Source organism: Onthophagus taurus, chromosome 2 (assembly GCF_036711975.1).
Source record: "Onthophagus taurus isolate NC chromosome 2, IU_Otau_3.0, whole genome shotgun sequence".
NCBI lineage: Eukaryota > Metazoa > Arthropoda > Insecta > Coleoptera > Scarabaeidae > Onthophagus > Onthophagus taurus.
In genome coordinates, this window is record NC_091967.1 from 21,584,064 (window position 1) to 21,599,437 (window position 15,374).

Consider the following 15,374-nt stretch of genomic DNA (forward strand, 5'->3'; position numbering starts at 1 on the left):
ATAATTTTTGCTGACGACACCACTGTTATTAATAATAATAAATGATATGATGTGGTCGTGTCATAAAGTGCTGCTGCGAGAAGCGATGTCGAACTGTGGTTTAACTGCAATAAATTAAAATTAAATACCGATAAAACGAATATTTCCGTATTCTCGCTACGGCAGTATCTAGATAACATGCTCAATTGCAGTTTCAATTGCAAAACCCCTGTAAAATTTCTTGGGGTGTGTTTGGACTCAAAACTGTGTTGGGACCATCACATTTCTTACAGTTGCAAAAAGCTTGGTTGCACCATTTACTTTCTTCGCCTTTTGAGTGCGAGTGTTTCGAGACTTGTTTTGAAGACAGCCTACTTTGCTCTGTGCCAATCACTAATGATGTACGCTCTTGTGGTCTGGGGCTGTGCAGCCAGTTTTAAGAGAGTCTTTAGGTTACAGAGGAGAGCTATTAGGATATTAAATAACAAACTTCCTAGGATTAACATCATCACACGGCCTAATTGTATGTATGCAGCCAATACATTAGGAAGACTAAGATTAAATGGACATCGATATCGACACCTTGATAAGGAACTAACACATTTGCAACCGTGTTCGTTTGGTTATTCATGAAGATGATCATAAAAATGATAATTTTCAAAAAATCATCTTGACCTTATTTATGGGAATTATACATATAATAATTTTTGTATAAAATTAAAGGTTTAATGGTCTAAGTATATTGAAGTTAAATAACATATAAATGATGAAATTTTGGAGCACTGAAATTTTTCAAAAGATTGTAGCGAATCATGGGTTCGGTTAAATTTATGGATTGATTTTCAATATTTGTTCTATTATTTTGAGAAAGGTTCTCTGTATGATTTCTCCCCTACTTTAGTTGATTGTTTAGGTTAAGAGCGCTCGAAACGAAGGGTTTAAAATCTCAGACGGGAGAAAGGGTGGTTAATTAAGTTAGAATTAATTAAAGTCATTCAGAAGAATCACTTGGTAGCCACTGAAGAACGAAATTAGAATCAGTCAGTTTTGAAGCAGAGACAAATAGTCAGAAGTTGAGAGTTGGTGACGGTTACTTAAAGACGTTGGAAACAAGTGGTCCCGGATGAGTCCTGGTCAATAGGTCGAGGTAGAGTCAGTTCCAGTTGATGGAATAAAAGAAGAAGAGTTCTACTTCCAGAACAGGAGTGAGTTCGATCATGAGTTGGAGTTCCTAGGATGAAGTTTAGTGGAAAAGTTCAGTGGAAGAGTCGAAAACCAGAAAAGAAGAATAGAGTTGAGAAGTAAGATCGTCGGTCAAGTAAGAGAAGCCCGTTGCAACGATGAGATTTGAAACCCTTTGTGAGTAATTTTAATTAACGATTGTACTAATTGTTTACATTCTATTTGTTTGGTATGTCTTATTTTATGTTTTATTTTCTTTTATTTGCTATTTCTTGGCCAAATTCAATAATTGCGTGACAAATTTCTATTTGTTGAATACACATTGCACACCCAATGTAGGAGCCGCTCCTTACATAACTGAACTCTATTTTTTTCTTAACCTAACAATTAGAGAAAAATTTAATAAAATCATTCTGACCTTATTTATAGGAATTGGGTGATAACATTTATCTCAGATTACACCTAAAAGCCTATAATTTAAGCTCATTGACAGATATCTCTATGAAATTGATTAAACTTTTATTTTTTATCATAACCAAATAAGTTGAACAACTCACACTAGATGCAAAAAGGAAATTCTGCCACCCCAACTAAGATGCATGTCAACGATTTTCGATCTGCACCTTCCAGATAACAACATGAACATCTTTCTGTTGAGCAAACACCTTGAAGTTGACAACTTGTTGCTAAATAAAATGTGCCATCATAAAATCATTTTACCAAATTAGAATTTGCTCAATTAGTTTGTGTAATAAACAAGAACAATTCTATTATCAATATTTTTTTATTAATTATTATAAAATTATATTATTTAGATTTAAACTTAGTTTACTTCACTAATAAAATCAACTTCATTAACCTCATCTTTTCGCCTGGATTTAGTACTGTATTGTTCTTTAAGTTTTTCATAATGTCTACGATCCTAAAAGATGATAAGATTAATTACAATAATAACTTTTTTTCACTCCTTCATACCCTTTCATTTACTGACGGTCTAATTTTAGCCGCAGCTCGTTTAAAATGTTTCAAAGAAACTTTAGCATTTCCGTCTCCATCAGTTTTACCTCCAATCATTATATCTTTCAAAGCTTCAATACTAGCTTCATGAACCAAAGCTGCTAAATCAGCGCCAGTGTAACCTTCCAAAACGTTTGAACAGCCAATTACGTTCAAATCTACATCAGAATCTAATAACGGTTGCGATCCTCCTTTTGTGATAGTTTTTAAAATATCAAAACGATCTGCTGCGGTCGGTAAACCAACGTATAAGATTTTATCTAAACGTCCCGGTCTTAAAACCGCAGGGTCTATAATTTCGGGACGATTACTAGCTGCTAAAATGTAGACTCCTTGACGATCTTCTACACCGTCCATTTCAGTTAACATTTGGTTGACAACGCGAGTTCCAGCGCCATTCTAAAAAAAATTATGTTGTAAAATTGATTATTAATGCGAAATTATTGTTTACTTCTCCTGAATCAGATCTTTTTGGGCAAAGAGCGTCTAATTCGTCAAAAAAAATTACACAAGGAGCGGAATTTCGTGCTCTTGCAAAACATTGGCGCACTGCTCTTTCACTTTCACCAACATACTAAAATAATTAAAAAAATTTAAATCTGTGTTTAGCTTTATTAATTTTAATTACCATATTAAGTAATTCTGGACCTTTAACAGATATAAAATTAATTCCTGCTTCATTAGCAATAGCTTTAGCAAGAAGTGTTTTACCACAACCAGGAGGGCCACACAATAACACTCCAGTTGATGCTGTTATTCCCAACGCTTTACACTCTTTTGTGTATCTAATAGAAGCTAAAATAGTTAACTGCAGCTCTTGTCTTACATCAGATAAAGATCCAACATTATCCCAAGTTACATCAGGAACTGTAGCAAAACCTTCCCTCTTTGAAGAAGGTTGAACCAACTTAACAGCTTTAAGAAAATCATCCATTGTAACACTCAAATCACTAAACTGAGTCAAATTTTCATTCTCAACAAAATTTTTGGTCCATAACGATCGTAATTCAGTCAAAACATCTTTATTCTGATTCTTGTCATCATTTACATCTATTTCTTGAAGATCATTTTTTGCTACTCTTTTCACAGCTATTAAAGTAGCACGTTTTTTTAAAGCAACTAAATCAGCACCAACATATCCTGGTGTTAATTTCGATATTAATTCATAATTGAAATCTGGGGACAATTTTAATTTTGATGTGAGGGTTTTTAAGATTTTTAATCGCGCGTCGAAATCAGGAACACCTAAACATAGTTCTGTATCGAAACGACCTTCCCTTCTCAAAGCTGGATCGAGAGAATCCGGACGATTTGTTGCTCCAATTACCAATACTTGATCGGCTGATTTATTTTTATTTAAATCTAGAAGTAATTAAAAGAATTAAAAAATTGCTTTAAAATATATTTGATGTAATTAGTACCATCAAAACAAGTTAATAATTGAGCCACAATTCTTTTTTCCATATCTTTTTGACTGTTTTGGCGACTTTGAGTGATAGCGTCGATTTGATCAATGAATAATATGCATGGTGAAGAAGCTGCTGCTTTAATAAAAAGATCCCGAATTCGTTCCTCACTTTCCCCGGATACTCCAGCTACTAATTCTGGAGCTGATACTTTTAATAGTGGTACTTTTAATTCCTACAAATTTATTGAATAAATAACAATTTTATTTTTATTTATAATAATAATAATCAAAGGAATTGACTTAAATAGGGAAATACGAGATTTTTTCTCAAGTCTGCAAAAAATCTTCGATAACTCCAAAGAACAAGGAGAGGAAGTAATTATAATTGAACACAAGGAGGGCAGTAGTATAGGAGAATATGGGGTTCACGGAGAGGCAGTGATGAATAGAAATGGGAAAAGAATGTTGGAATTTTGCCAAATAAACGACTTATTGATTGGAAACGTTTGTGGCTAAGAGTATTATTGATTACATCACATACACTCAGAATCTCCAAAACAGAGTGAAGGAGGTAAAGACTGAAGCAGAAGCAGAAATGGGAACCAACCACAGACTAGTCAAAATACCAAGAAAAAACTAACAACGAATTTCAAAACCTAGAACACACAGAATTTAACAATGGAGGTAAGGTGGAGAATTTTTAAAGAGATAATGCGAAGTAAAGCTATGAAGGTGTGTGGAATGAAAAAATATAATTATCAGACAAAGAGAACACACTGATGGAATGAAGAGGTCCGGCAGGCAATCAAGAAGAAGAAAGAGTCATGGAAGAAATACATAAGAACAAATTCGGAAGAGGATAGAGCAAACTATAGAACGAACAGAGATGTGGCTAAGAATATGGCAAGGAAGGCGAAAAAGAAAAGTTTTCCCAACTTTTCTTTTTCGCCGAGTTCGAAACAAACTTAAGTGAAGTATACGGATCGAATAGCAGGAAACAACAAAGGGAGATCAAAGGAAACAAATAAAAGTCGTCAAAGATAAAAACAAAGAGATAAAGACAACTACAAAGAAAATTCTGGACATATGGGCGGATTTTTGTACAGAACACAAACAATGGAACAGAGAAGAGAAGATGAGATAAGGAAAGACGCTACAGACATAGCAACAGAGATAACAATGCAAGAAAGATATTATTACATTTTTCGAGAATCAGTTTTGAGATGCAAATTGATACCAAATATTTCCAGGCTTTGCGAAACAAGGTGTATTCCTATTATAATGGAGGCTTTAGCAAACCTTGTCACGGGAAGGAAACAGTGTGACTAGAAAAAGCTATCAGTTCCATACAGCAGCTTCTAGAGATTGGTTTATTACCAGCTTTATTTTGATGGCCAAATACTCGGCTATGATGGAACCTGTGGTAAACGTGCTCCAATCCGTAGCTTTGGATGCAGTTAAGACATTAGTCGCATTTTGCAACTGATAAAAAAAACACCGTAACGGTCCAGAAAACGTCATAGATGAAATTATTTGGGACGCTACTATCGTTGCAGAAAAAATTGGACTGGCAGAAGATATGAAGTCAGTGCCACGCATTGTTGGAAGACAACAACATCGGAACAACCACCCCGCAGCAACCCCCTCAGAATTCTGGCGGAGTTCTTTAATAATACCATACTTAGACTTGATTATTAATTCTCTTGAAGTTCGCTTTTCTGAAGAAAACACCCCGACATTTTCCTTATCTAAATTACACCCAGCTCAAATGTTAAACATGTCCCTAGAAGACCTCGTAGAAGCTGGTGAAAGCTTTTCCCAATTTTACAATTTATCAAATATCAATAACGAAATCGAAGTATGGCAAAAACTATGGCAAGATAAACCTGACTTCATATGCTCAACTAAGTGTTGAGAAAAGCCCTTACAGTTTACTTTACCCTGCATGACATGTACTGTTGAACGGTCTTTTAGTAGCTTGAGGGCTTAGAAGCACTATGGCAGAATGTCGTCTCAATGGTCTTGCCATGATGAGTGTGCATAGGAAGCAGATTTTTGAGAAATTTGAGGGTTTTATTGATAATGTGGTTGACCAATTCGGTAAGAACCCACGAAAATTATGTTTTAAATAATTTGGTCTGTTTGTTTTTTTTAAATAAGTATAACCTTTAATAAAAAAATGTTTGTTATACACTAACAAACATTTTTATCTATATACTTACTTCATACTGTCTCAGCCCCATTCCCATTTTTTTTGTCCTACCCCAAAGAAATACTTATTAAGGAACATGATAGAAGAAGTATCATCATGTGAGTACTTGGGCAGTATATCACAAGAAGGAAGGATAGATTTAGACATAAATGCAAGAATAAGGAAAACAAACAACGTATATCATACTCTAAACAGAACAATTTTTGGGAAGAAGGAGATAGATAAAAAGATAAAATTGAAAGAGTACAACTTGGTGGCAGTCCAAAAGAAACAAGAAGGAAAGATCACAGCAATGGAAATGAAATTTTTACAGAAAAATAGTGGGGAAGACAAAGTGGGATAGGATAAGGAATGAGGAAATAAAACTGGGACTAGATCAAGAGGAGATAATCAGCAAAGCAGAGAGAAAGCAACTAAACTGGTCTGCCCACATAATTAGAATGGAACATAACACAATAGTAAAAAAGGTATTTGAAGCAAAGAATAAGGATAAGGAAAAGAAGGGAAGACCTAGAAAGAATAGCAAAAGTTGGAAAGAAGAGAGGGAAGACTCTAGCAAATATAAAGGAATTAGCCAGAAACCAGAAGGAGTGACGCCATCAGGCATAAAGATCAGGAGAAGAAGAAGATTTGTAATAATTTTACCCCAGCTATTGCACTAGCAAGTAAGGTTTTCCCACATCCCACTGGTCCATGTAATAAAATCCCTCTAGGTGGTAATTCGCCAATTCGCCTGTAGATTTCTGGTCGTTTCATGTGCACCAATAACATATAAAGCTCCTCAATGATTTTTTCCATTCCAGCGACATCATCAAAACTAACAGCAGTTTCTTCTATTTTAATAATATCTTTCTTCTTCATAACAGCCCCTTCAATAGCTTTATCACCATTAATTTTTCTTTTATGGCCTCGTTTACTTAATCTGTTTGATGGTGTGAACTGATTTGATTTATTTCTTTTATCATCATCAGATTTTTCACTCAAAATCTCAATTAAATCATTTGATTTTTGCAATTTTAAAGCATTATTTTTGTACATTTCGGTTAAATCACTTGATTGATTAGCTTCAGCTAATATTTCTTCTGTATCGCTTGCATCACTACATGATATCACTGCATCTTTATCAACACCATGATTTTCTAAAACTATACTGTAAGCTTTATCTACTGATTTACGAAAAGCATTCCGATTACGTCTTGAATAGTCTCTGTAATTTTTTTGTAGATCATCTGCTATTGTAGTGATTGAAATGTATTCTTTATCAAGGTTAGTTTCTAAATACTATGATAAAAAGGATTTGTTATTGATGTGATATGGAGATTTTATGATATTTTACCTTTTCGATGCGAGGAATTAACGCTTTATCACCAATGTAAGGTGATTTACTCATATTTGAAATTGCTAGTGATTAAACTTAACCTCAAAATATAAACACGTGGAAACTGGCACTATTTTTGTGTAAATTTAACGATTTTCACCTCTTAAATAATTAAACTAAGATAATTTTTAGTTAAATTAATCTAAAGTAGGTAATATTAACACAATATAAATAAAAATGAATCAATTTTAATAAATTTTTTGACAAGTAAACATAACCTATAAAATTAAAACGTCAATACCAATAACGTTTACAAAAATAATTTTAATTTACGTGATTACAAAAAATGCCTGTCTCACCGCCGATTAATTAATTGAAACTAGGTAATCTTAATACAATATAAATAAAAATAAATCAATTTTAATAAATTTTTTGACAAGTAAACATAACCTAGGTATAAAATTAAAACGTCAAAACCAATAACGTTTACAGAAATAATTTTAATTTACGTGATTACAAAAAATGCCTGTTCCACCACCCGAAGTAGAACACGTTCTATCAAAACGACTCAAAAAAATCTTAGAAACCCGTTTAGAAAATGACCAAGACACGTTGGATGCTCTAAAACAGCTCTCAACGTTTTATCATGAGAACAGCTTGCAAGCTCGAAGAAATCTTCGTAGCCAAATTGAAAAGCAAAGTTTAGAGATTAATGAGAACTTCTTGGCTGCTTTTCGAGAGGTGAAAGAATCGTTTGATGAAGTTTACAATAATGTGGCTGATATGAGTAAGTCTTTACAAGATATGAGTATTCGATTACAAAATGCAAAATCACAAACGAAGCATTTGTTAGAACAAACAAGTGGGTTACAAATCGATAAGTAAGGTTAATCAATCTTAAAAAGAATTGTTTAATAATGATTCATTTTTGATAGGGAAAAGAATGAAATGCAAACTAAGGTGATCTATGCTTTTCTTGAAAAGTTTCAATTAAATCAAGATGAAATTACCGCTTTACATGGCAATAAGCATCGTAAAGATTTACCAATAACGTTGGATATTTTTGCTGCTTTGGATAAAGTACAAAAAATACATAACGATTGTCGAATTTTAATGCAATCTGGACATCAAACTTTAGCACTTGATGTAATGGAACAAATGACTTTACACCAGGTAATAAAAAACAATAATTGTGTTAAATATTTACATTAAAACTTAATTAATAAATTTTAAAAAGGAAGGGGCTTTAGAGCGGCTTTATCGATGGACACAAAATCATTGCAGAAATGTTGATCACCCTGATTTAAAAGAGATAATTATCAAAGCTATGGCACGCCTCCAAGAACGTCCAGTTCTTTTTAAGTAAATAGGCTCATAAAGTATCAATAAAAAACTGTTAATTTAAAATTTTAGATATGTTATTGATGAATATTGCATTTCACGTCGCGCCGCGCTTGTTGGTGACTTTATAGATGCATTAACTCGAGGTGGCCCATCTGGAAATCCTTCTCCAATAGAAATGCGAGCTCATGATCCCCAAATTTACGTTACAGACATGTTAGCATGGCTAAACAAAGCAATTCCACTTGAAAAACAACGTTTATTACTTCTTGTTTCGTTATGCGACAAAAACGATTTAAATCAACAGATTGAGAATGCTTTATGCAGTATTTCTGAGGGTGTTTGTCACCCATTAAAAATTCGAGTGGAAAAAATCATTTCGTTTCCAAATGATTGTAACGCGCTTTACTCTGTAACGAATTTAATTCGATATTATAGAAAAACTATTGCTAAAACTACAAATGGTGGTCCATTAAATTCTACGCTTCAAGAATTACAAGAAAATGTTGAACATGCGTTTATTAAAACTTTAGAAGGGCAAGTTTCAAATATGTTAGTTCGAGTTGAAGCTCCACCAAAAGATTTAACCCCAACTTCTTCTATAAATAATTTATTGTCTTTATTAAGAGATATGTTATCTACTGCGAGTATGAGTGAAGGAAGAGAACAAGATATGGTTAAAGTAATACTTAAAAATGAGTTGATTTAAGATTTTTATTTTTTAAAATATTTTTTTAGATAGCTTATTGCGTTGTTGAGCCGATTTTAAGAGCTGTAAATGAACAAGCTTCAAGATTACCAACAACTGACATGGCTGTTTATATGTTAAATTGTATGTACTCAATGTATACATGTCTTTCATTGTATCAATACATGGATGATCGTTTGGAGAGGATACAAGCGCAATCTGATGCTCAAATTGATACCTTAACGTCGGAACAGGCGAGTTCTTTGGTGGCCAATTTAAATTTGGGTCCAATTTATACTATTTTACAAGATACTTCTCATGGACCTTTATCTACAATACCTGGGATGGAACCTAGTAATTTAAAAAATTTTTTGGTAAGTATAAAAATTAGGTAGAAAGGAATAATGGTTATTGCAAAGGAAATTAAAACAACGTTTTTTTTTAAGCAAGCTTTCAAAAATAACTTTACTTCTTTGTGTTACATTTTGTAAGGATGTGGAGGAATTATGATTATGTTTCAATTGTAATTTGTTGATAAGTGAATTGATTTGTGTGTGACAAAAACCATTGTTAAGAGCTATTGTTCTGATAATCTGAAATTCATTATTTTTATTTTCATCTGATAAAGGTGTGTTATGATCTATGGATGTAAGCTCTAAGAGCAGGTATTTTGTGTAAAGAATGATGGAAGGATGTTTGTGGAATTATAGCATCAGTCTGGAAATATCACCAATTATTAATTAAAGTATCTTCTTTTTAATGCAACAGCCGTTTTGAAAAATCGCGTTTAGATTTTGAGAAAAAAATTTTTGAAAGATCGACAATTTTTTCGAATTTTGCAGTTTTCGCCGATTATGTTTTAAAAATTCGTATAAAATCCATTTCTTGGAATATGAGTATGAAAATTTCCCAAAATGTTGATAAAAGTGTCCTCTTTCCAATGAACCAACCCGTTTTGAAAAATTACTTGCAGTTTTTGAGAAAACAATATTTGAAGTTTTGATAAAATTTTCGATGTTGCAAATTTTCATCGATAACTTTCAAAATTCGTTATAAAATTAATTTCTTGAAGGATCCTTGTGGAAATATCACCAATTATTAATTAAAGTATCTTCTTTTTAATGCAAAAAGCCGTTTTGAAAAATCACTTTTAGTTCTTGAGAAATAAATTTTTGAAATGATCGACAATTTTTTCAAATTTTTCAATTCTCGCCGATTATGTTTTAAAAATTCGCATAAAATCAAGTTCTTGGAATGTGAGTATGAAAATTTCCCAAAGTGTTGATAAAAGTGTCCTCTTTCCAATGAACCAACCCATTTTGAAAAGTTACTTGCAGTTTTTGAGAAAACAATATTTGAAGTTTTGATAAAATTTTCGATTTTGCAAATTTTCATCGATAACTTTCAAAATTCGCTATAAAATTTATTTCTTAAAGGATCACTAGAGTCTCTGAAGATGGCTATTAGCCGAAACTAATAAGACTCATATTTAGTATTTAATTAAAGACCAGTTTAAAAGTACAACAAACATGTTATATTATTTATCGTAAATATAAACACAATTTAGACTTAAAATTACAAAAATAAAACCATTAGTAACCACTTACAAAATGGAAGCTTTTTAAAGCCAAGGACATAATAAACAATTCTGAATACCAGATTAACAATTTCAAAATTGTTATAAAAAATAGTTCAAACGGCTTTTTCGAGATAAAATTAGTAAAGTCGTTTTCGATACAGCATCACATTATTCAAAGAAATTTAGATAATTTTAGACACATTTTGACAATTTCAGATATTTTTGTGCAAGTTTAGCCGAGATTAAATAATTTTAAATTCAATTTGATCATTTTAGAAAATTTTATTTTTCAGTTTTGAACAACTTTAAACAATTTTAGACAAATTTTGCGCTTTTAAATAATTTTGAAGTATCCATTAATTTCAGTAATATTTTAATCATTTTGAACTCTTTTGTAAAATTACCTGGATCCAACTGTCTTTAAAGCATCGGTGTACCAGCTAGGGTCCGCTTTTGAGTTGAGTCTCACCTTTCGTCCATTCTTCCCTGTTTCTAAACATGACCTTATCTCTGCCCTATCTTATACCCTATAGCAGCGAATCGCAATCATTGTGTCACGAAAAGTCGAAAAATGGGTCGGATAAATATCAATTATCATTATAAGTAGATAATAGATTTAACTTCTTATGGGTCACATTAAGATTTTATTGACATTTTTGGGTCACTACTTAAAAAAGTTTGTGGAACGCTGCCCTATAGTATCTCCAGCGTATTTTATCGTCCGTTTTATGTATGGGTACTAACACTTTCTTTGCAGTGGGTTGGTATTCACTATTCTTTTTGGCAGATAGATTTTAGCATATTTGGCAGATTAGCTGATAAAAAGCAATACCAAAGTTTTTCTTCCAGTTTTTAGACATTCTGCTGATATATTGCCGTTTCCTGGAGCTTTGTTATTTTTTAGCTTTCAGTCATAAGATATTTATCTTCACGCCTTATTTCATCTGCCTGCACATTCAATAGCCCGTAAAATATCTTCTCCAGGTCATTTCAGCTTCAACTGCAATAAGCTTGCCCTCGACATTCTTTATTGTAACTCCACTTCTGGGTCTACATTACATTACATAGAAATTGAGAATCTTATACGGTTAACGGCAGGGCAGTGGCATAAAATATGCTCAACTATCTCTGCTTCCTCCGCACATAGTCGTCATTCAACATCGTCGGCTAAACCCAACAAGTTGAGGTGTGCTTTTAATCGGCAGTACCCAGTAAAGACACCCATTAGAACTTTTATACTGCTATGGGCAAGTCCTAAAATATTCCCGGGTTTGACAGTGACGATGTTAATAAACACCATAGCCTGTCTAATTCCAGGAAAACTGGTCCACAGTAGGCGAAGTCTTTTTTCAGCCCACAGTCCAATCCTATATTTGCCCATCGCAAATAATTCACCAACTGCTGGTTCCGGCCCCACAAACGCTTTAACGCTGCCCTCTCGTGCTAGCTCATCTGTCGCTTCATTGAGAGCAACCCCAGAGTGACCCGGGACCCAGATCAGAGAAACTCTGTTATCACAACTTAGTGTTCTCTTACCATCATTAACCAGAGCCGACACCGTTTTCGCGGCTTGCAGCGCCTGGAGAGCGGCTTGACTGTCTGAGACAATTCGTACTGTCATGTTTTTCACCCCTCTTTCAAGAAGGATTTTAGCACCCATATATATCATAGCAAATACTTCCGCCTGGAATACAATACAGTACGTACCCAGGCTGTAAGGTTGCTAATTTTTGTAAGCTGCTCCAACCCCTTCAGGCGTTTTTGATCCATCTGTGAACGAGCAAATATCTGCCTGAACCAGAGAATTTTCATTTTCGATCCAGGACTGCCGCTCAGGCAGTACAATCTGGTATCAAGCATTAATCACTGATAGTGATCCCGCCAAATATGACGGCATTGATACGTATAATGTCTTCCGCAACCCATTGGTAGGACATGTCGGAATAGTTTTGAGCATATTGCTTAAATCTGTAAATGGTTGTTCTAGCCACTTTCTCTATATGCAAATGCAGAGGAGATAGGCCAAGCAGAACCTCCATTGCTAGAGTTGGCGTTATGCTTGTCGCACCAGAGATTGCCAATCCAGCTACTCGTTGAATTCGTGAAAGTTTACTGATAATTGAAGTCTGTCGGGCTTTCCTATAACAGGCTGCTGCCTCGTATGTGATCATAGGTCTAACCACAGTCACATAGAGCCAATACAGTCTTTCAGGGGTAAATTTTTTCCACAAAGACTGCGGCAAGCCCACAAGGATAGTCTAGCTTTGTGCAAAACTGCCTGCCTAGATGAAAGGAATTTCTTCACCTTGAATAGTTGGGCGGATTAGTCCATCCAACTTTCGTTTCGTGGCGATGGGCACATCAATTGTCTTTTGCGGGTTTATCGAGGTTCTCTCCCTTACACCAAGCGCAAATGGTATCTAGGATCACCTGGAGGACTTTAGATATCCTCGACAAACAGGTTCCTTTGACCATAACGACAATGTCATCAGCATAAACTTGTATTTCTACACCAACGGCTTCGACTATCGCAATCAGATCGTCAACCAGGAGGGACCAAAGCAGGGGAGATAACACCCGTCCCTGCGGGCAGCCACCTCCCGACCTAAAGCGTATCGTATCACCGTGGAGTGAAGTAGAAACTATTCTACCATCAAGCATATTGCGAATCCAACCCGCTATAGTTGCTTGCTATAGTTACGTGTCCGTTTTTTGGATTTATTGATTTTTCTTGCATGATAGCATTCGTTGTCGAGCCTGTCCCCTTAGCTTTAAGACTCTTTCGCATTCGTCGTACAACTATTTTATCTTCTTCGTATTCTTTGTAGTCATTGCATTTATTGTTTCCAAGATTGCATTGTTCTGATTTGATACTGATCCCAATGTAGAATCCAGAGTTGTGATTTCTTCATACAAACTGTAACCTGACCTTCATCAACTTTTAAGATAAGGAGGCGTCTCTATCTTCCTTCAATAATGCTTTAGATGATAAAAATCCCTCAAATTAATAAAAATCTCTAAAGTCTGCAATGTAGTCTCCAGGCTTTGGAATTGTTTGTGATGTCGTTGATTTTGATACGCTTTATTTTAATAACTAATAGTTTTTGTTGTAATTTTAAGTGTTTAAGGAAGCAATGAAGTAATTTCTGAAAGCTGCGTTAAAAAGGAACGTGAGACAACGTAGTTTTATTATTAAAAATTAGGTTAAAATTAAAAGTGTAATTTACTTGGTTTAGATTAAATTGGATTCATTATCAACATCGCCAGATGCATTATTATTACCTCAAATTACTCTATTATTATCGTCCCAACATAAAAAAGCGATACAGAAAAGATCATTTGATGTTATGTTGGCGATTTATAAACAATTATACGAAGCAGTACATAATCCAGTTAATCTGTATGAAAATCCAGTTGGTATTTTATCAAAATCACCAGAAGAATTAATCCAACAAATTTCTAAATGAATCATTTGTATATTTTATAAGTTAAATAAAAACATGTTTTAATATAAACAGATTTTTTATTTTATGGACATTTTTAACAACTAATTTTATTAATCATATTATCACATAACGTAAAAAAAGCAAAATAGAAAAATAACAAAAAAAATCAAGCTTTCATTTTCTTTTATCACGTCACTTTCTCCTTTCCAAATTCCAATTTAATTCTTTGTTAACAAAGAAAATCCTTTTTACGAATGACCACAACATGATTTCGATTGAGGCACCGTAATTTCATCATCTTCAACAACAACAACATTTCTCCTTTGAGAATTTTGTCTTTCTAACGATTGCGTTTTGTTGAGTTGTTGTTGTTCTTCAAGCTCGAGCATTTTCTTTGCTAAAGCTAAAAATACATCCTCAATACCTTCGTTGAGTTTAGCTGACGTTTGAAAGTGAAGCGCCCCAACAGCTTTAGCGTAATTTTCCGCCTCTTCAAAGTTTACATGTCGCTCCTTTTCCAAGTCAGTCTTGTTGCCCACTATCACTAAGTTCACATCAGCACCAAGCATCTTTCGCAATTCTTTTACCCAACTTTTCACTTTTGGGAACGAAGACTCATTTGTGATATCATACACCAAAACGGCGCCGTTTGAATTTCGATAATAAAGAGGTCCTAAGGCGTGAAATTGTTCTTGACCTGCCGTATCCCATATCGCGAGATTTATTCGCTCACCATCAATGTTTAATTTTTTTGTTAGAAAGGATGCCTAAGAATACATAAATTTGATTAATTTATATTTTGATGAAAGCGTATTGTTCTTACCTGCACAGTACTGGAATTATTAGCATTAAAAGTATTTTCTATGTAACGTAAAACTAAGCTAGTTTTTCCAACGCAACCTTCTCCTAAAAGTACCACCTTAAAATTATGATTTGCCATCGCGTCGATGAAATCAATCCGTATTAAAATGAATCATTTTGCATGCGGTTTTTATCAAAAAATCCTTTTTTTTTGATCAGCTGTTTATTTGACAAGTAAATTAAAGGCGTAACTTATACGTCAGTTGGGTTCCGTACGTCATTCATAGATGCCGCTGGTTAATTAGATATTTAATTCAAAAATTATAAAAAAATTAAATTAAAAATCTAATTATTTATAAATAATAATACAATTTTTAATTGAAATAAAAAATTTGAGAAAATA

The 15,374-nt window shown here is 33.7% G+C and overlaps 3 protein-coding genes across 3 annotated transcripts; 1 reads left to right on the forward strand and 2 right to left on the reverse strand.

The window, feature by feature from the left end:
- Window positions 1-1,926: 1,926 nt before the first annotated feature.
- LOC111426196 (nuclear valosin-containing protein-like smid) lies at window positions 1,927-7,398 on the reverse strand. Its single transcript, XM_023060602.2, has 7 exons — window positions 7,135-7,398; window positions 6,444-7,079; window positions 3,600-3,819; window positions 2,807-3,540; window positions 2,630-2,752; window positions 2,137-2,577; window positions 1,927-2,083 (listed from the first exon to the last, which is right to left on the reverse strand). The coding sequence occupies exons 1-7, from the start codon at window positions 7,186-7,188 to the stop codon at window positions 1,985-1,987; spliced, it is 2,307 nt and encodes a 768-aa protein (XP_022916370.2). The 5' UTR covers window positions 7,189-7,398; the 3' UTR covers window positions 1,927-1,984.
- Window positions 7,399-7,421: 23 nt separating this feature from the next.
- Window positions 7,422-14,239, forward strand: LOC111426200 (conserved oligomeric Golgi complex subunit 6). The gene is made up of 7 exons (XM_023060626.2): window positions 7,422-7,499; window positions 7,609-7,997; window positions 8,052-8,289; window positions 8,354-8,478; window positions 8,530-9,139; window positions 9,196-9,519; window positions 13,961-14,239. The coding sequence occupies exons 2-7, from the start codon at window positions 7,639-7,641 to the stop codon at window positions 14,189-14,191; spliced, it is 1,887 nt and encodes a 628-aa protein (XP_022916394.1). The 5' UTR covers window positions 7,422-7,499; window positions 7,609-7,638; the 3' UTR covers window positions 14,192-14,239.
- On the reverse strand, window positions 14,228-15,240 carry LOC111426211 (RAS oncogene family member Rab21). Its single transcript, XM_023060635.2, has 2 exons — window positions 14,994-15,240; window positions 14,228-14,937 (listed from the first exon to the last, which is right to left on the reverse strand). The coding sequence occupies exons 1-2, from the start codon at window positions 15,108-15,110 to the stop codon at window positions 14,419-14,421; spliced, it is 636 nt and encodes a 211-aa protein (XP_022916403.1). The 5' UTR covers window positions 15,111-15,240; the 3' UTR covers window positions 14,228-14,418.
- Window positions 15,241-15,374: the final 134 nt, after the last annotated feature.

Coding starts and splice junctions, on each gene's coding strand:
- LOC111426211 (XM_023060635.2), bottom strand. CDS start 15,110: ATGGCAAATCATAATTTTAAGGTGGTACTTTTAGGAGAAGGTTGCGTT. Junction 14,938..14,993: donor ATAATTCCAGTACTGTGCAG/GTAAGAACAATA, acceptor ATGTATTCTTAG/GCATCCTTTCTAACAAAAAA.
- LOC111426196 (XM_023060602.2), bottom strand. CDS start 7,188: ATGAGTAAATCACCTTACATTGGTGATAAAGCGTTAATTCCTCGCATC. Junction 7,080..7,134: donor TAATTCCTCGCATCGAAAAG/GTAAAATATCAT, acceptor TTTTTATCATAG/TATTTAGAAACTAACCTTGA. Junction 2,084..2,136: donor GACCGTCAGTAAATGAAAGG/GTATGAAGGAGT, acceptor ATCATCTTTTAG/GATCGTAGACATTATGAAAA.
- LOC111426200 (XM_023060626.2), top strand. CDS start 7,639: ATGCCTGTTCCACCACCCGAAGTAGAACACGTTCTATCAAAACGACTC. Junction 8,479..8,529: donor GAACGTCCAGTTCTTTTTAA/GTAAATAGGCTC, acceptor TTAAAATTTTAG/ATATGTTATTGATGAATATT. Junction 9,520..13,960: donor GTAATTTAAAAAATTTTTTG/GTAAGTATAAAA, acceptor TACTTGGTTTAG/ATTAAATTGGATTCATTATC.